At 33.1% G+C, this 18,185-nt stretch overlaps 9 protein-coding genes across 14 annotated transcripts in view; 4 read left to right on the top strand and 5 right to left on the bottom strand.

Annotated features, from left to right (window-relative positions):
• Positions 1 to 38, bottom strand: part of LOC119635084 (gamma-aminobutyric acid type B receptor subunit 2) — an 8,517-nt gene extending 8,479 nt beyond the window's left edge. For both annotated transcript variants that reach the window (XM_038029651.1, XM_038029652.1), the window contains exon 1: positions 10 to 38. In XM_038029651.1, the coding sequence (XP_037885579.1) occupies positions 10 to 23 (14 nt within the window). In that variant the 5' untranslated portion in view covers positions 24 to 38. The remainder of the gene's footprint in view (positions 1 to 9) is intronic.
• The window catches only part of LOC119635080 (protein dispatched), a 23,960-nt gene extending 17,828 nt beyond the window's left edge, over positions 1 to 6,132 (top strand). The window contains exon 12 of the transcript XR_005247015.1: positions 6,033 to 6,132. The gene's annotated coding sequence lies outside the window, so the exon portion shown is untranslated. The remainder of the gene's footprint in view (positions 1 to 6,032) is intronic.
• On the top strand, positions 1,415 to 2,656 carry LOC119634482 (cyclin-dependent kinase 20). Its single transcript, XM_038028696.1, has 6 exons — positions 1,415 to 1,655; positions 1,718 to 1,906; positions 1,966 to 2,205; positions 2,273 to 2,379; positions 2,444 to 2,567; positions 2,630 to 2,656. The coding sequence occupies exons 1-6, from the start codon at positions 1,455 to 1,457 to the stop codon at positions 2,654 to 2,656; spliced, it is 888 nt and encodes a 295-aa protein (XP_037884624.1). The 5' UTR covers positions 1,415 to 1,454.
• On the bottom strand, positions 3,178 to 4,160 carry LOC119635083 (DNA-directed RNA polymerase I subunit RPA12). The gene is made up of 3 exons (XM_038029650.1): positions 3,923 to 4,160; positions 3,644 to 3,863; positions 3,178 to 3,578 (listed from the first exon to the last, which is right to left on the bottom strand). Exons 1-3 carry the CDS (start codon positions 4,038 to 4,040, stop codon positions 3,554 to 3,556), a joined length of 363 nt encoding a protein of 120 aa, XP_037885578.1. The 5' UTR covers positions 4,041 to 4,160; the 3' UTR covers positions 3,178 to 3,553.
• LOC119635081 (zinc finger protein 330 homolog) lies at positions 4,733 to 5,938 on the bottom strand. Its single transcript, XM_038029646.1, has one exon. It carries the CDS (start codon positions 5,789 to 5,791, stop codon positions 4,832 to 4,834), a length of 960 nt encoding a protein of 319 aa, XP_037885574.1. The 5' UTR covers positions 5,792 to 5,938; the 3' UTR covers positions 4,733 to 4,831.
• Positions 6,133 to 6,398: 266 nt separating the features above from the next.
• On the top strand, positions 6,399 to 11,230 carry LOC119635101 (kinectin). Of its 5 annotated transcripts, none has more exons than XR_005247018.1 (10): positions 6,399 to 6,539; positions 7,346 to 7,543; positions 7,615 to 7,728; positions 7,801 to 7,957; positions 8,028 to 8,410; positions 9,492 to 9,632; positions 9,711 to 9,781; positions 9,863 to 9,928; positions 10,002 to 10,216; positions 10,319 to 11,230. XR_005247018.1 is itself a non-coding variant. In XM_038029677.1 (9 exons), exons 1-9 carry the CDS (start codon positions 6,465 to 6,467, stop codon positions 10,153 to 10,155), a joined length of 1,359 nt encoding a protein of 452 aa, XP_037885605.1. In that variant the 5' UTR covers positions 6,399 to 6,464; the 3' UTR covers positions 10,156 to 11,230. The 5 variants fall into 5 exon arrangements, 3 of the variants coding, with proteins under 3 accessions (XP_037885605.1, XP_037885606.1, XP_037885607.1); XR_005247019.1 differs by having other exon boundaries at positions 10,002 to 10,864; positions 10,960 to 11,230; XM_038029677.1 differs by having other exon boundaries at positions 10,002 to 11,230.
• A 1,338-nt stretch (positions 11,231 to 12,568) lies between these two features.
• Positions 12,569 to 18,185, bottom strand: part of LOC119634447 (serine-arginine protein 55-like) — a 15,261-nt gene continuing 9,644 nt past the window's right edge. Inside the window, exon 9 of the mRNA XM_038028640.1 lies at positions 12,569 to 12,905. Within this exon, the coding sequence (XP_037884568.1) occupies positions 12,851 to 12,905 (55 nt within the window). The 3' untranslated portion in view covers positions 12,569 to 12,850. The remainder of the gene's footprint in view (positions 12,906 to 18,185) is intronic.
• On the top strand, positions 13,076 to 15,295 carry LOC119634449. The gene is made up of 2 exons (XM_038028644.1): positions 13,076 to 13,882; positions 13,957 to 15,295. The coding sequence occupies exons 1-2, from the start codon at positions 13,873 to 13,875 to the stop codon at positions 14,247 to 14,249; spliced, it is 303 nt and encodes a 100-aa protein (XP_037884572.1). The 5' UTR covers positions 13,076 to 13,872; the 3' UTR covers positions 14,250 to 15,295.
• Positions 16,177 to 16,737, bottom strand: LOC119634450. The gene is made up of 2 exons (XM_038028646.1): positions 16,635 to 16,737; positions 16,177 to 16,536 (listed from the first exon to the last, which is right to left on the bottom strand). Exons 1-2 carry the CDS (start codon positions 16,663 to 16,665, stop codon positions 16,268 to 16,270), a joined length of 300 nt encoding a protein of 99 aa, XP_037884574.1. The 5' UTR covers positions 16,666 to 16,737; the 3' UTR covers positions 16,177 to 16,267.

Raw genomic sequence — 18,185 nt, 5'->3', positions numbered from 1 at the left:
CCCCCCAACACCCCGTCCTGCATAATAACATAAAATTATTTCCCCCTTTTCTTTCGCGCCCCCCCCCCGGGGGGGAGGGTTTTGTTCTTTAAATTTTTACCCGTTTCCGAGTTTTCCACACCGTCGCCATACGGAAAAAAGCCAGCAATATAAACATCAGATCGTTTAGCCGTGCGAGCATAAATACTGCCGCTGGTCATTAACAGCAAAAGTAAAAATTTCATGGCGTACTTCAGGTCAAAGCGTTATCTCCTACAAATAATAAAATAATTGTACGTAATTTTATATACCTAATATAGAGCGAAAATAACTGTTGTCTCTGCGTGTCACTAAATTTATTAAGAGACTTTTCAAAAACGTCGCCGCGACCAAACCAATTTTTTTCTCCATTCGCACATTAGAAAATTTTTAAAATTGAGATGATGTTCCCCCTCCATTCTCTATGTGTCGGGTCTAAAGACATTGTGTCGTAACTGTTCTAATCAGTTGCAATTGTTGGCAAATTAACTTTCCCCCTCTGCCGATGATTGATGAATCAAGAACGATATTTTCTCGGTTAAAGGATGCTTGGCTCCTGAAAATTGACCATTTCACCGCAATTCAAAGACATTGCGTAACCAGTATGCCCAAGTTGGAATATTCAGCGACTCATCACATCACATTGAGACCAAGGGGCCTATCTCGTTCATCGTGCACATTACCTCCTTAACTGATTTGGATCATCCCATCGTATCGAAAGAGACTCGTCCCTTTGGGCTCACACAAGCTAGTATTCCTTCTTAATCAAGCAATTATTGATTTTTGCAAATTATTTTAGTAATGAAAAACCTAGAAACCTTGATTATTTACTTGCCTCTTCTCATTCCAGTTTTAATGTATGTACAACTTTCGGTTTCTTCTTTTTTTTTTTTTTTATTATTACAAAATTCTTTTTTAAGTTTCTTTAAAATATAACAACTTTTGTATTGCACTTTTTAAACACTTTAGGAGCGAAAATTTTTCTAATAAATGAAAATTGTGTATCCTTTAAGCACTGACATTAGATGAAAAAAAGTGAAAAGGAAGAAAATTGAAGAATAGCTGGGCATGCGTTACATTTTAGTCATCTTCTTAATGAACTCAGTTTCATAACAAACCGGCAACAAGTTGTTCTATGTTCAAATGTTACTAAGTGGTAGGTCTTTTGACCGGCATTAGGGAGAGCAAAATCAAACGAAGCTGTAATCTTTTCATTCAGTCAATGACCTTTGATGAATTTTATGTGATTTTTGTGTAGGGCGCGCTTTTTTATCTTTAAAAAAATTCGATGACCCACCCGATTTATTACCTGATATTAAAAGTCAAAAATCAGTTGCTATTAGAAACGGAATAAACTCAAAAAAAAAAAAAAAAAAAAAAACTCTTCTTCAACTATTATTGAATAAGGAAAAAAGAAAAATAGTTGAACGAAAAATATGCAAGAGTATGCTCCAAGTCGTTATAAAATATTGGAAAAAGTTGGTGAAGGAGTTCATGGTAGCGTTTTTAAAGCTATCGATTTAAAACGTAATCGTTTCGTTGCAATTAAGAAAGTTGTTCTAAAAAATAAATTTGGCAATATTTCGTTAAACACAGTACGGGAAATAAAAATTCTGCAATTGGTCAATTGCGAATATGTATGTAGACAATAAATGCAATTTATTTTCAATAATTATTTGTGTTCCCCTTTCCTGTAAAGATCGTTAATATTTTGGAAGTATTTCCCGATTTAATTGGTCTGGGTATGGTTTTAGAATATATGCCCGATACGTTATATGGTAGATTGAAAAATGATAGCAATCCTCTAAGTAGGCAACAAGTTCGCAAATATACACAAATGATGTTAATGGGTATCGAGTATTTACATCTCAAGGAAATAATGCATAGGGTAAGCAAAACAGTTAGTTTTCCAATAACATATTGTGTCATTAATCGGACAATCATCAGGACATAAAACCAGCGAATTTATTAATAAATGGAAATGATATACTAAAAATTGCTGACTTTGGTTTGGCTCGTCTATACTTTCCTGAGGCAAATAATCGTTTATATTCACCTCAAGTATCGACCCGTTGGTATCGGGCACCAGAAATTTTATGGGGTTGCCAAAAATATGGACCACCTGTCGATATTTGGGCTGCGGGATGCGTTCTAGCTGAAATGTTAAGGGGAGTACCTTTATTTGCGGTAAATGTCTGCTTTTTTGATTCCTATGAAAATTATTCACTTTCTCGTATTTGCGTTCATTTAAAAGGGCACCACCGACATTGAACAACTGGCTTTGGTAATACGTACTTTAGGGACGCCGCGTCTTAATGAATGGCCTGAATTAACTTCTTTACCGGATTATAATAAAATCAGGTACACACTCTATGCACCAACTGTTTCTAGCTAAGCAATACAATAATAAAAGCTTTTTACACAGATTTCCCAATGCGACCGGCATACAATGGGATAAATTATTTCCCAGTTGCACTTATGGCATAGAGATTGATCTGGTTGCCAATTTAGTTGTATATAATCCAAGGAATCGATTAACAGCTTCTGAGGTAGATTTCTAGGAGAATAACTTATCAGCTTATCAACGTATTCTTTAAATTCTCCTTTGCAGGCTATTAAACATGATTATTTTCTTTAAATAACTGTCGCAGCCCTTCAACGATTTGGTTAATACTTTCTTTCTTAATAAAATTGATCTATTCCACACGCTACTCTCTTCGTGTTAACACGAAAGTACTAAAGCATATTTATTATCTTTTAAAAAAGTTTCAGATACTGAATCCGTCATTTGTGGAAATGGATCTTTTTCATACTTAGTTCCTTAATTGTGGTCATTTTATTAATATTCGTTTATTACTTAAATAAGCTCCGGCATTTTATTTATTAAATTAGCGAAATTTTCTTCTTTTTTTTTTTTTTTGTTTAAGAAATATTTGTCGCGGTGTAATTTAAGACCGGGGAATAAACCCTGCATGGGAGCTTTACTAAGAAAATACGCTAGAGAAAGCAACTGGTCCTCTAAACTTGTATGCTTGTATGTTTGGATATGGGGTGTTGTGCATATGTCTTTAATGTGTTTCCCACGCTGCCTTCTACACGGAAATCTTCACTATTTGCAAATGTTTCAAGTAACTTGTAAAGATATCTTTGTTCCCTATCAGAGCATTGGGGCCGACATTTGCAAGCTAGATTGGATTGTAACATCGTAAAACCTGCAGTTAATCTCAATTATCAATGAATTCATACTTTTTCGACTTTCTTTAGTTAGTTTTAATTGCTTTACAGAGATCTTTTAATATATAATGGAAAATTTCGAGTTTTATGATGCCATGAAAGATGCACGCTTCCAGTAATTGCTTTCCAACTTTATTCGTAATAATAAAAATTGTAATAAGACCAAAGCTTCCTTAAAAACCTGAGCGAAATTAAAATCGAATTAACTAAACAGCTGGGGGCTAATAACGTTGCAGCACAATTATTTTGTGCTCAGTTAAAACAGTATTGCCATTTATATAAGTAGTAGTACCCATGAGTTTTATGAGTTTTCCACTTCTTTGGACCTGAGAGTGAAAGAATTTTTAAACAATTGTGTAATTATTTCATTTACCAAGATATGTTTACTCACTTGCATTTTGTACACGTATAAAATACTGTTTGTCCTTCATCGGCTGATCTCAGCTGAAGAGTAGCGTAGGTCATTGTTTCACAGCCACATTTAGAGCACTTCCTCTCTACAATCGGACCTTCAGGTTCATCTTCTTCTTTTTGTTTTTTCTTTCTACTCAACATTTCAGGATCATAATAATTAAAATGTAAGGTGTACTCAACAGTTTGATCTCCTAATACTAAAACGAACAATGTTCAATCAAGTTTCCTGTAAGGATTCTTAACCAACAATACATACTTTCAGCTGGAAATACTTTTTTACAATTATAACAAGTGATGTCATTTTTTTTATCTAAGTGAGGAAATATGGTACCACAAGATGGGCAAAATTCCGGATGTGTAGCAAATGATTCCATCTTTCGTAAAACTAAATTGAAATGTACACAAACAACAAAATGTTTACAAATTACATGTGTTCCTCATAAAGTTGCCAATGTTAGCAAAAATCTATAGACAGGGTTAGCAACATTACAAAAATAGCGAAAAATGCTTTGCTTAATATATTGTACAAAATCGGTTCAATCTACATTAATGAATATAACTTCCTCATCATTTTCTACAATATTTTACAATATTTTACAATATTTTTGACAACATGGCGATATAGTGTCTAAAGAGCTTATATTGATTTGGCAGCGATCCACGAACCGACCTATTTCCGCACTTCTTGAATTTTGCGGACCCGCGTGCCAGCCAAGCCATACTGCACCGAACTGAATAAGTCACAATCAGGGAGCGTCATGACTGACGAGTGCCTCGGGTGTGACCTATTCGGCAATTGGGCTATGATGGAACAGCGTTGCCATAAGCCTCTGAATTCCGCTGATTTCTTCAAATAAGCAACAAAGACAATGACATTTTTAGGCAGAAGAATTTCGAGCGCTCCATGATCAAATGAATAAATCGATAATGTTAAGTGGAAAAGTGTTATTTTATGCGGCGGAAGGTCAAAAGCATCGTATTCAACCGTTGTGTACACTGGTATTTCTACATTTCTTTGTCATTGATGATCAAAACTTTTGCAAACACCTAATAGTAAAGGCGGATTAAATAAATTTTTCAAATTCTTATTTTTGCAATTTCTATTTTTTTACATTATGAAATATTCTTTGACTGCCCGAAAAAATCAACACTGTGACTAACAAAATTAATGTTTTTCTACCGTTATTGTTTTCGCATCATCCTTGTTAGCTACCTTAGCGTCAGCATTTTCTGACTCATCTTCATTCTCTTCTTCTTCATCATCATCATCATCATCATCACCATCTTCTTCCGAAACCTCATCGTCGCTATAGTTGCTGGCAACATAATCATCATCATAGCCACTTGCGGCGCCGTGATAATTGAAGTATCCGTCACCACCTGTATCGTCCTCGCTATCGATGACGCCACCTTGCTGTTGCCGTCCAAACTTATGTGTACGTGTCGACATACTTAAATCTTTTGTAAACGAAGTCTCATAATTGCATTTAGGGCATGGTATGGCTTTATTTTTTTCATATTTGAAGCCTTTACGTCTCACGTGATCCTCGCAGTAACAAGTTTTGCAACGCAAACACGAATATTGACCCAAACGATTGCACGATTGGCATTTGTAATTTTCGCTCTCTAGAACTTGGCATGACGCTTGATGTTCGAATTGATCGTCTTCACATAAGAAGCCATCACAATAAGAGCACTTAAAAATCCGGCCGCCATGTTCCCATACGCCTCTCTCGCATTCTAGGCAAACAGCGTTTTGCAGTGGACACGTGCAAGCATGCGTTTGCAAACATTTTCGTCCATGACAAATCCAAGCCTCACAAAAATCACATATAGCACCCACCATACCCAAGCCGGTAGTAAAAATTCCGGCATGCTTCACAACGCAATCGCCAGTCTTCAACATGCACTTGACTTTACCGCAATGGGCACAAATAGGTAGACGTTGCAAGCTCTGACAGAAATAACAAAATGCTCGTGATTTTTGCTTTTTCTCGCACTTCTCGCATTCCATTGGGGCATTACAGGGCATATCCGCCAGTGAGGCCTCCCGGTTGCGTATCTCTTTAAGGCGGAGTTTCTGTTTTTCCGCCTTCTTTCTTTGTCCAGTCTTTTTCTTAGGCATCCTATTTTCTTTAAACAAATTTCAAAGCACTTGAAAAATAGAAAAATTTTATAAAATTTCCATAAAGTGTTCTAAAATATTTAACAGATAAAAATCATCTGATTTAAATATCGTAAATAACCAACCCAAGCAACAATTTTTTGTTTATTCCAAACAGTTTTATAGCGAAAAATTATTCCCTAATTCTTATGTACATTATAGTAGAAAGCTATATGCTTGGCAAGATTTAATTCCTTTTCAGGTTAACAAAGTCAACCAATAACGAAGACTTCTTCGTACATAGACAAAGTGCCTGTTTACGAGAGAAAATTTGGAAATATTGAATTAATAACATTTTTTTTGCGCTCATAGAAATAACCATAAACTTTAGTATATTGAAGACGCTGCAGATGTACGGAAGCAAAACGCTTGTGAATTAGATTAGTGATATTTTCATCACGTCTGTGCGTTAAATTTTCCATTTTAAAAAAAATAATGAGAAAAAAAAAAAATGGTGAGCATTAATAATTTGAATATATTTTTATATTAACATTTTTATTTAAATATGTATATATACATGTATATATATATATGTATATTTTTCTGAAATTAATTTTCTTTAGCTTTGAAAGCAGTCAACTCTGTAGCGTGCTCCGTTAATAGATCGAGTAAAACTTCCACTTTTAACTCACGCATGTTACACTTTTCTTCCAACGATTTAAGACGACGATTTAAGCGTGTAACATCATCGGGTGCTCCTTTTCGATTGGTATGTATCCAAATGCCATCAATGAAACGTAATTCCTTGTTGCCCAAATTCAAGGAAATTTGTTTATAATCGTCCAGTTCTTCTGCGACCAGAGGACAAGCGCTATTAGATCGTAAGGTACGAGGAAGTATAGGTTTCGATTCGAATTTTTTATTAAACAAAGGCATTTTGACGCTTAAAAGACACACTAAAAGCACTTGCAAGACTTTTTGTTTGGCATAATAGATAGATAGACATAAGAGAAAAACCATAGAAACAACACACCTTTAAAAGCTTAGGTAATTACTTACTATACTATTATTCACCTATAATATCAAACTTCTTCTTTTATTAGTGTGTTCTAATTGAAAATATTTTTTGCGTTTTTATTAATGCGAACGAAATTCCTTAACTTTTGTCAACGAAGAAAATGTCTTATTAAATATATTTAGTTTATTATGTCTAAGAGCGAGCTGGCGTTAAACAAGGAAACTCTTGATCTTGAGTATTATTGTTACTTTTTCAAAATAATTCATTTTCAACAATATTTCTTGATTTTCCTATCAATAATTCATTTATTTTCTAGCATTTATAAAACAATCAAAAAAAGCTGTGAGAAACTAATCACGGAAACACAAATTGATTTAAAAATTTTTCGGGTGTTTTGTCAAAAAAAAAAAAAAAAAAAAAAAAAAAAAGAAAAGAAAAAGAAAAGAAAAGAATTTTTTTTTTGCAATTTGCTTATAATTATTTTAAGACGTAATAAATATTAAGAAGTAAAAAAAAAAATAAATAAATAAATAAATAACTGCTTTGGCCACATGCAGAATGAACAGCAGCAATTACAACAAACGATCAAGGAAATTATGGAAGAGAATCACCAGATCAATTCAAAACTGGAAATATTAAAAAGTTCCCACTGCACTGGTCCCGGAGGCAATGATTCACGTGATGACGCCACTCGTGAAAAGCTAACAAATGACGCTTATAAAAATGTTAAAAAACAAATTGACTATTTGCAAACGGTAATCATTTCATTATATAATATAATGTAAAGTGTAAAATAATTATATAAGCGAATGATAACAATTTATAGGAAAATAATGACTTACGCCTGTTACATAAAAACTCGCAAAAAACGATAGAAAATTTGGAAAAAGAGATACAAAATTATCGTAATCAATTGTTTAAGCCAACATCAGTTTGCGAAGTAAGTAGATTTCGATTTGAATTCAATACCATATGGATGTGTAATTAAATCTTTCATTTTACCTACATTTAGGTTAAGCATAAATATACCACTGCTTTGAAATTGTTGGAATGTACTATCGCTAATCAAAAGACTGAACTTAAAGAGAAGGCTTGTGTAATCGAAAGTCTTTTCGATGAAAGAAAAAACTTACGTAATCAGGTTGAAAAATTGGAAAAATGTCTCGAAGGTATTTTATATACGTCGTCTTATCGTTCGTTGTCGTAACTCATTTTGTTTTTTTGCATTATCTTGTTTAGAAAAAGACAAGCAACTTGAAAAGATGCCTCAGACCCTAGAAAGTCTTACTAAATTACAGGATCAACTTAAGGAAATTACAAAGCACAATAACGACTTACAAAGTGCACTAAAGCAATCGAAAATCGCCATCGAGGAACGCTTTAATCGTGAACAGAACGCATTGCAAAAAGTTCAAGAGGCGCTAGCCATAGCCGAAGCAGCGGTTGTTGATAAAGATGATGCTTTAAAACGTGAAAGAATCCTTAAAGAGGAATGTGATAATATAGCCTCGACAATAGGACAAGTAATGGATGAAGCAGCTCGTAAAGTTGAGAAAGATATGGAAACTATGCGTAGAAAATATGTCGAAAAGGAAAAGGTTTTGTTAGCGGAGAAAAATAAGGTATTCTCTCAATTCATGTTTTTTTTTTTTTTTGTTCATTTCCGATCACAAAACTATATATATATTGGATTTACATCAATCAATATCCACATATATAAAACATATAATTTCTCGATCAGCTTAACGTTAGATCATTAAAAAAAAAAAAAATATTAACACAAAGCTTCCGTCTGTAGTTCCCAAATCAAGCGACAAAATAGATCTTTGTTCAGATGACGTTTAAATTATTTGTTAGGTTAGGTATATGTCTCTCTCGAGAGAAGTGTTAATATTAATTATTGCCAGAGAAACAGTACCAGTATAAGTAAATTCAGAAAGGTCCACGAAACAACGCAAGCGTCATTCTAAAAAACGAGCTTTTCTATCTGTGCATGAGTCGTCGTTTCTTTCAAAAAAATTCTGATCACCTAAATTTTATTATTATTTCTTAGTTTATCGGGCGAATTGAATATCATTTCGTCATATTGGTATTAATATACAAGACGAATAAACTCACAGCTTGTTCAAATCGTTTCGAAGAGGAGTCAAGTCAATAATAAGAAAAAAAAGAAATTGTGTTTCCTCGCAAATAAAATTCCGATCACCCTCACATTACTATACCGGCAAAAGAACAGAAGAACGCCTAAAAAAATTTATTTTATTTTTTCTGGAGAAAATGGATATCTCCATTCTATAGGATAGTATAGAAATTGTGAAAAAACTCCGGAGAAACTAAATATCTCGATTCAATATTATAGTATACAAATTGTGACAAAACTCATAAATTTGTTAATCTGCTTTGCGCTTTTTTTCACATCCGTTAAAACCGTTTCGGATAGCGTTCAATTAGTCTCCGCACCTTTGTCGAAATCCTGACTTTGGTTCTTTACTACAATATTATCTAAAACGTCACCACTATTCCTTACCAATTTGGTTGATCCACTAGGCGTAGTTTAAAGTCATTTTTGTCTCTACTACTATCAGGTTAATTTCAAAAATAATTACACGAGCAGTGACGAGTAGCAAATTACTCAAATATAATCTATTCTAATCTATTTTAACTGATCTCTCTCTCTCTCTCTCTCTCTCTCTCTTACAAAAGCTTCTAGAAGAAATACAAAATCAAAAGAAATTTAATCAAATTTTGGATACGCGTTGCAATCGCTTTGAGCAAAAATATAAAGAGACAATGAAAGACAATGATCATTTATCACAGCAACTAGAATTGGCTGCCAAGACTTTGGTAATCATAATTACAATTTTTATTTCTATGATTTTTCTTTTCAAAATTTCCCCAATTGGTGTTCTATTGTTGTTTTAGTATGAAATGGAGCAAAGAATTAATCTAAATGAAAATAACTCACCAAATGATTGCGAAGAACGCAATAAAAAGTGAGTTATATTTATAAAAAAAATAATGCATAAATAATAATAATAAGTATATTAATACTTTTCTCTATTAATATAAAAAAGAATTATGGCGAATCAGGACCAAGAATTACGTCATTACATTGAAATAAATAAACAATTGAAAGAAAAGTAGGAACGATTAATAAACAAAAAAAAAAAAACGTGTAACTTATAAAAATTAGTACAATTGATTGTATTTTAGATACCGCGTCGCTTTGAATGAAATGACGAATGACTTTAAACAGGAAATTTATCGTTTGCAAAGTGAGGTCGCTGCAGTGAAGGCTGAAAATGAAATGCTCAAGTTGCAACAAGACTTTGAAAACGGCGAGAGCGAGGAAGTGGAGAAACCCTAAAAAGGCGGGATGATGATGATGATGTTTAAAAGAAGCAATTAAGTGATGTTAAATTATTTGTGTAACTAATCTGAATATTCGCATTATTTCTTGAAAACGTTTATTATTTATTTTTATGTGAATATATATACATGTAAAATCTCGATTGTTGCTTGCTATAAAGTCCCGCCTGGAAGTAGGAATAGGAAACTCTGATAGTGCCGTTCTGTACGCGTTGTTCATCGCTTTGATTTAGCAAAAATCTTTGCCACAAATTGTTGTCCTCGATATACAGATATACAGAATATATATATATATATACATATATATAGCAGATATATAAGTCGCAACAAATGAACTTGAAGCGTTACTTATCCGAATCATTCCATTGATAATAATAATAAGGGTAACGCCGTAGCATGATTCTTCACTATTGGCAGCCATCATTAGCAGTAGTTGGTAGCTTCTTCCGTAATCGATGCATCCAGCATTTGTCCATATTATTATGTGTACTATGAAATTTGTTCAGAAATATTTAATTTTGTTTATGATATTATTTAGCAAAATCTTGTCCGTCGCTAAATATGATCAATTGTTAAGATGTCTTCATTCGTTATTTCTTGACGAACTTTGGTCACGAGCTACTATCGATCTTCATTCTATGGAGTCAACTTAAATAACGTAGACGAAAGCATCACAATATCGAAAGAAATTCATCCCTAAAACACAAGTACAAAGTACAAGTTTTGTTCCGCATACATGTTGTATACGGAAAAGCTTTTATAAAAAAGCTCTCTTACAAATATTTTGTTTATGCATTGTTAGAAGCAGCACAATTCTTAATTCAATTGTAAAAATATAGATATAAGACAATGCGCTTTCAATATGAAGATTATCCTTTGCTGCCTTATGGCGCAAGCTGAAGTGGTCGAGTTTAGGGAAGTCGGCGGGATGCCGTTCCTGCTGTTGCAGCGGTTGCAGCGGATGCAACTCTTTTAGCTGTTCCTTCTCTTCCTGCTGTTCCTGCCGGTTCATTTAAATTCTTCTCCTCCTCCTTCTTCTCCTACTCCTCCACCTTCTCCTCCTACACCTCCTCCTTCTCGTCCACCTCCACCAACACCTCCTCGTTTACCTCCACGTCCTTCTTCTTCTTCTTCTCCTCCTCCTACTCCTACTCCTCCTCCTTCTCGTCCACCTCCACTTCCACCAGCACCTCCTCGTCCACGTCCTCCTCCTCCTTCTTTGTGGACCCTTCTCCTTCAATGTGGTTCCTTCTTCTTCTCTGTGGTTCCTTCTTTGACATGTTTTGTAAACACTTTTGCTGTTTTTGTAAATAAAATTTTTGTTGTTTTTGTAAAATTTCCTCCAAAATTTTTTGTTGTTTTTGTAAATAAAATTTTTTAAGAAAATTTTTGTTGTTTTTGTAAAATTTTTTCCAAAAATTTTTGTTGTTTTTGTAAAAATTTTTCCAAAAGTTTTTGTTGTTTTTGTAAAATTTTTTGCCAACAATTTTTTTTTTGGTTTAGGGTTTTCATATTTTTGTTTATAAACATTTTTATGTATATAAACATTTTTCAAATGTTTCTGACCATTCCAGCAAAAACGTGAAAATGGCCAACTTTGAGGCGGTTTATTGGCGTTCCTAGCGGTCCTAGGACATCGGGACTGGTTCCATTCGATTCCTTTGATCGCCCCGAACGCATTCCAAGTGTAACCATGCCCCTAAGGGGCGTAGTTCGGCCGCTAGAGTGCTTCAAAGTTTCCGTTTTTGCAAAAAGCATGCATACGCCTTACCATATTTTTGGGCAACATTATGTTGCTAAACATGTTGTATATAAACATTGCAGCGTCAACAACATTCCCATTAGTGAATGTATATACATGTAGGCATTGTCTACATATGACGTCATTGTCTACGTCACATTATCTACATATGACGTCATTGTCTACGTCACATTATCTACACATGGCGCCATTGTCTACATACGACGTCATTGTCTACGCAATTGTCTACATATGACGTCATTGTCTACGTCACATTATCTACACATGGCGCCATTGTCTACGCAATTGTCTACATATGACGTCATTGTCTACGTCACATTATCTGCACATGGCGCCATTGTCTACGTCATTGTCTACATATGACGTCATTGTCTACGTCACATTACCTACGCGTGTCGACTTTTACTTACATCAAGTAGACAAGAAAACAAAATTATTTATTCTTACTTTGTATTTTATTAAAAAGAGATATTGCTTTATTATTATTACTTTCTTTTTTTGGATTATAACAATATATTTTTACATGACAAATATAAACAAATGTATCTAGTAAAATAAAAACTTAGATTAGATAATATGAATAAAGATTTCTTTTCTATTTTCTACATAAAACATTATAAATTTATATTTGATATGTTTGTAATAAAGATTCCATTTGGAAAGTTTCTTTGTTAAATGGGAAATGTGTAATAAATGTGTATTGAATTGTTCTCAAAGACGTGGTAAATATATTGATTGATCCTAATGAAACCAATCCCACTCCTTGTAATCCAGTTTAAAAAAAAAAAGGGGTTAAATATTTGTATGATGTTACGTCAGAAATCGTCGACCAGTGTATCTTCTTCAGCATCATATATAATTGACGAAATCGCGAAAAAAAAATTAAGCATAAATTTCCTATTAATACCTTTTTTCTGAGTTAGGTACAGGATCAAGATAGAAAGTTCACGTCACTGCCTTTGAATGCTGTGTTATCGGTGAGAAACCTTTTAAGAAAAATATAAATATTAATAAGGTTTTAAAAAAGAAATTTAAGAACAATTAATTACAAATTGCTTAGAAATTAATTAATTTATTTATTAATATTAAAATTTGTGCTTGATATAAATGTATAGAGCAAAAGTTAAAAACTACCTTTTCTTCTTCATTTAATTTATAATATTGAGATCTTGCAAAGTTGCTTCCTATTCCTAAAGAATGTAGAAACCAGGAACTATAGGGAATGTTAGTTAGACAAGGATTAACTGGTCCGCCTATTTGCGGTTTGATATATGCCAAAATTGCCAAAATGCGAACGTGACAGCTATCTATTTGACTTGCAATTTTTAAAACTGGATGTAAATCCGGTCTGACGACCAGCAGAGTCATCAAAATTAATCATCCTCTTTCTAGCGAAGAAGGCAATTTTCTTTTTTTTTTAGTTTACGAGCTTTTTATAGATTTAGGACGACGTGACCGACCACCTCCTTTAGCTTTTTTGGCGAAAGACAAACATTTCATATTTTTCTAGGTTTAGGATGGGATTACCGCCTTGCATTTTAACGAAATCTTCGATTTAGGATAATTTTACTTACCCTTTACGTTTTTTTATAAAAACTAAAAAGTTTATCCCGGATATTAACCCTTACGTTAAGAGAATATTACAATTTTACCCAACGGTCAAGACGACAATCGATATCGTTTAAGTTAATTAAATAGAAGGAAAATAATTTTCGATAAGAATTGATTTGGAAACATAAGTGGTAACTGCAAAATCTTTACATAAATAAATACTATATGTAACAATTGTTGCCTTATCTTAAATGATAATTATCATGTTTTGATGCTTTACCGTTATAGATAAAAAGTGGAAATTTTCATCGATTTTTTTTGTATAAATAACCAAACAAAACTTTTTGCTAATAAAACTTTTCGTTTGGCTCGGTTATCTTCACCAGTTACATTTATAGCAAAATGAAAGGAAGTACGTAATTGTTCCCTTATTCCTTATATAGTCTAAATATATTTCTTTCTTTTAACAAAAAATTTGTTTCGCAGTTAGCGTTATTGCTTGCTTCGCATTACTAATAACCGTAGCGTCGGCTAATGTAGTACGTGTGCCACCACATTACGAGCCTCAGGAAATCTATGCAGAGCCTAATTGTGCCGTTGTCACCGATCACGCTCGTAAGTTTCGTGACATTTCTGATCCGACCCGTTATTGGATTTGTCCCCTGGGTAACGAAAAAGCTGATACTGTTCGATGCCCTGCCGATGAAGCTTTTATGGAGCATTTACAACGTTGCGTCAATTGGTCTGAGTGGAAATGGATTGAACCATATACTAAATGAATTTATTAATTTATTGAAATGATTTGTAATTGAAGACAACTTTATTAAAAGTAATTCACCCTTACAAGATGATGCACGTGTCCGTCTCTTTCAAGGAATACCGTTTAGTAAAAACTTTTTTTTTTTTTTTTAAACCAAAATTTCGTTAAGAAAGGAAGATTATTGAAATTCCTGACTACTATACCATATATAGATCGAATAGATAGTTAAGAGTATTTTATAATAAGTTCAATATATGAGAGTTAGTTAGCAGTGGATTGGAAAATGCATCCCTGATAGGGATAGCTGGTTCAAACGATCCTTGCAACGGAAGATCTCTACTTGAATACGTGAACACTTGAAATATTTTCTTTTTAATACTCTAAAGTTTAAATAATAAATAAAGTTTTTCGAGTTTCAAATAATATTCTCTAAACTTCAAATGCTTTAAGACATAATCTATTTAACATTAGATGTGTAGACGTTTTGTATAAATCTATTGTTATTGAGACCTTATCGATTAGGAATATGTGGTCAAAATATGGGCATAATATACACGCCCAGAATATAGGAAAAAGTAAACCAATCTTAGAAAACAACAACAATTCGAAAGCATGCTAGCATTTTCTTCACCCAGTCACAGTTAAGTAGCAAAGAATTTTTGCATATTTCATAATAGAGTCCAGGTATTCATTAGGATCAGCATCACATTCGATTTCAATGTGGTTCCGACAAGACTGCTAACGCAACCGTCCAAGTGCGCTTTCGATTAGATGGGAATTAAAGTTTTATTGGTAATTTAGGACGTACCAATAAACTGATCGGGACCATTTTTGCACTGATCATATGTCAGGGTTGGCAGATGTTTCTGTCGATTATTTGGATCTGAATTTCTCATAAATACATTGGTGGAATCGAAAGTTATAGACGAAAATTTGGAAAAAATTATCGAAGTTGTTTTAGTCCAGTTTCTGGACGCGTATCTGAACGGATCAAGCGATTTTTTTAACCAGATATTCCTAATCGTTCAGGTAACGTTTATGCCCAAATTTAATCCTCCTATCTTTATTATTGCGACGGTGACGATTCACAAAATTACCTGTCAAATTGACGGGTTTCAGTAAAAATTGTTATCCCTCGTCTAGACATAGCAAAGTGAACGTGTTCCAGCCAAAAAAAAAAACAGTTTATATATATTTGTAGCATTAAATCATTAAAAATAAATATAATTATAATGAAAATGATATCTACTTCCTTATGCGAAATGTTTGAACTTGAAATCTCAAAGCCGTCAAGTGAAAGCATAAAAGTTGAGTAAGGCTGGAGTGTTTAAAATAAAAATACATGGCTCCGATTTTTTGCTTAAGTATTCGACCAATGATCTGCTTAATCCAGGACGAACAGTGTAAAATAATGTCATATGGAGTCCAAATAAACCAAGTTTAAGATATCGACTTTCAAAAGGATCAAAGAAAGGATCAGGAAAGAATAAACACAAATAAAGAGAATGAGTTATAGTGACCACCTTTCTCTCTCGAAAGAAATGAAATTTCAATTCTCTATAATATTGGACGGGCATAGCCGATTTCTTCGATTTTTCTACAACTACTACAAGTTCGCTCATAAGTGGGGAAATTATGATTGTTATATCCTTCGTAAGGAAACCAGCGATCTTCTCGTCCCATTTTTAACACTTATCTGCGCCCAAGAACTTTCAATATTTTTGCAAAGTTCAAGACGTATCAATGCACAGACGGGCAAAGAAATATGCCACGGTCTGCTTAACACATGAAGCTAATCGAGACTATGTATGTATAGGGAATTACAGGATTTCTGAAATTTCTCCTACCTCCAATATCTCCATGTTTGTGCCTGTGTTTGCCTGTGTGCGGTTTTTTTTTTTTTTTTTGTTAAAAAAGCAATAATAAATTATATTCATATACAAAAATGAACGATCTAAATATCCATTGTCAAGTTTATTTAGTTTTTTGTTTTTTCAGTTTGTTAGGAAGCCTAAAACAAGTTGAGATAAGAAGACCTTAAGCCAAAGTTGGTGGATCTTCCGGCTTCTTCCAAATCCAATTAGGCCAAGGAATGCAGGTTTTTAAATGATGCATGTACGCTTCACCCTTTGGACAATCCATTTCCAATGCATTTTCGTTAGGTTTCTCGCAAAACCAGTACTTGGTCGGATCCCATTGATGGGGATAAGTTTGTCCTAATTCTACCGGGTCACGACAAGCCGAACGACCAGCAATAGCTTTTACGGAAGCCACACCCAAAGCGATCAACACAATCAAGCAAAGATCTAATCAATCAATCTCATATGTCAGTGACAGTTTTTTATTATTTAGTAAAACAAAAAAAAAAAATATATTTGTAAATCGTATCGTATCATTTACTTACAATATTTCATTTTGCTATTGAAATTCCGCATCAAAAACTTCTAAATAATTCAAAACGTATGGAACTATTCCTTTCAATTGCTTACATTACTAACCTTTTATAGTTTAATATTTGTTGCGTAAAGTCACAAAAATTGTCTTTGTTCTTTTACAATTTCCCGTACATGAGTTTATTTATCTTAATTGAAATTTTTCAATGATCGAAATAAAGGTAATGTTGCGCAAACATGTAAATACATGTTGTAAACATAATGATGATGATGATGATGTTTGTGCGATAAAATACTTTGTAACTTTGTAATCATCGTGAAAATTGGAAAAGACAATTAAGAATAACTTCTTTTTTTAACTTTGTTTCTTTCTTACCTTCTATGGGAGGATTATTATGTAAAAATACATTACGACTTGTGAAATGATCTTTGAAAACGTAGAACTATCTACTATGGATTAATAAAGTATATAGAGCTTCGATAATCACGTGCAGTGGAATCGATTTAAACGAATATCTTTACCGTTACATACAGATAGTTACATGCTGAGATCACGCATAGGACAAATTTAATTATTGTTATTATTATTATTATTATTAATTTCGCCAGAGAAATAAATTCCAAGACTAAACTCTTAAAAGCACTAGCATCTAAGGCTATCGTCTTTACAAATTTAATTAAAGTATTGTCGTCAAGCGAAACAAAATTTCGCCTTTTAGCATTTTTTATATCGATTTTCTTTAGACAATATGAAATTTTATTCGAATATTTATCTGAAAAGTCCAATCCTATAGATACGAAAGGATACTTGTTACGTACTTCGATATATAATTTTTTTTTAATTTTATTACCATATCCGATTTATTTGAAAAATTTCGCCGACAAGACATGGCATTTTTCACAGAAAAATTTCGTCTGGTTTTTACCCTATATTCCCTATATTACCCTATAAAATTATTGTCAGTTTCATCGTGCATGTGATAAAAACTAAAATGAAAACTAATTTCTTTCCCCTAGAACTAGGATATGGACTTTTGCTCGGATTTTGCTAACACCAATTCCAAATAAAGAGTTTGGAGTCTTAAATTAGTTTGATCGTAGTGTTTGCGCCTTAACGTCTCGTCTGATACGAGGATTTAATGTACAGATGACTTATCTTGTTTTCCATATACAAAGTCACATTTTTATCTTTTATAGATTGATTTTGTTTCGAATTTCTTCGAATAAGTAATTAATAATATTGAAAACTTAACCGCTGTAATATCAGTATAATAAATTGCATAATAAAGTATTTGTACAACAAATAAATATTATAATATATTCATTGCTCTAGATGCACGCGGTATAAGCAATACAATATAATGATCGAAAAGGAGAAAACAGATTAATTATGTTAATTGCACCTATTTCTACGCATTCCCTATATGACGTAGAACACGCAGAGATTACCTAGAGAAAACCAAGTATCTGCTGCGATGTCCTATTCATTTTTTACGTTTTAACTACACGTTAGAAAATCCGTAGAGAATATGTAGACAAAAAATGCCATGCATGCACCTCTA

This window comes from Glossina fuscipes, unplaced genomic scaffold (genome assembly GCF_014805625.2).
Source record: "Glossina fuscipes isolate IAEA_lab_2018 unplaced genomic scaffold, Yale_Gfus_2 3, whole genome shotgun sequence".
In the NCBI taxonomy this organism is placed as follows: domain Eukaryota; kingdom Metazoa; phylum Arthropoda; class Insecta; order Diptera; family Glossinidae; genus Glossina; species Glossina fuscipes.
Note: the sequence above shows the minus strand (reverse complement) of the source record. Positions and strands in the feature narration are given on the sequence as shown.

Excerpts from the sequence above, each read along its gene's own strand:
- LOC119635083 (XM_038029650.1), bottom strand. The coding sequence starts at position 4,040 with ATGGAATCATTTGCTACACATCCGGAATTTTGCCCATCTTGTGGTACC. Across the intron at positions 3,864-3,922 it reads AAAAGTATTTCCAGCTGAAA|TATTAGGAGATCAAACTGTT; the intron begins GTATGTATTGTT and ends TGTTCGTTTTAG. Across the intron at positions 3,579-3,643 it reads TATACGTGTACAAAATGCAA|GTCCAAAGAAGTGGAAAACT; the intron begins GTGAGTAAACAT and ends TTTCACTCTCAG.
- LOC119635081 (XM_038029646.1), bottom strand. The coding sequence starts at position 5,791 with ATGCCTAAGAAAAAGACTGGACAAAGAAAGAAGGCGGAAAAACAGAAA.
- LOC119635101 (XM_038029677.1), top strand. The coding sequence starts at position 6,465 with ATGTTACACTTTTCTTCCAACGATTTAAGACGACGATTTAAGCGTGTA. Across the intron at positions 6,540-7,345 it reads CGGGTGCTCCTTTTCGATTG|AATGAACAGCAGCAATTACA; the intron begins GTATGTATCCAA and ends GGCCACATGCAG. Across the intron at positions 7,544-7,614 it reads AAATTGACTATTTGCAAACG|GAAAATAATGACTTACGCCT; the intron begins GTAATCATTTCA and ends AACAATTTATAG.
- LOC119634482 (XM_038028696.1), top strand. The coding sequence starts at position 1,455 with ATGCAAGAGTATGCTCCAAGTCGTTATAAAATATTGGAAAAAGTTGGT. Across the intron at positions 2,206-2,272 it reads GGGGAGTACCTTTATTTGCG|GGCACCACCGACATTGAACA; the intron begins GTAAATGTCTGC and ends TTCATTTAAAAG. Across the intron at positions 2,380-2,443 it reads CCGGATTATAATAAAATCAG|ATTTCCCAATGCGACCGGCA; the intron begins GTACACACTCTA and ends CTTTTTACACAG.
- LOC119634450 (XM_038028646.1), bottom strand. The coding sequence starts at position 16,665 with ATGCGGAATTTCAATAGCAAAATGAAATATT. Across the intron at positions 16,537-16,634 it reads CAATAGCAAAATGAAATATT|ATCTTTGCTTGATTGTGTTG; the intron begins GTAAGTAAATGA and ends TTGATTGATTAG.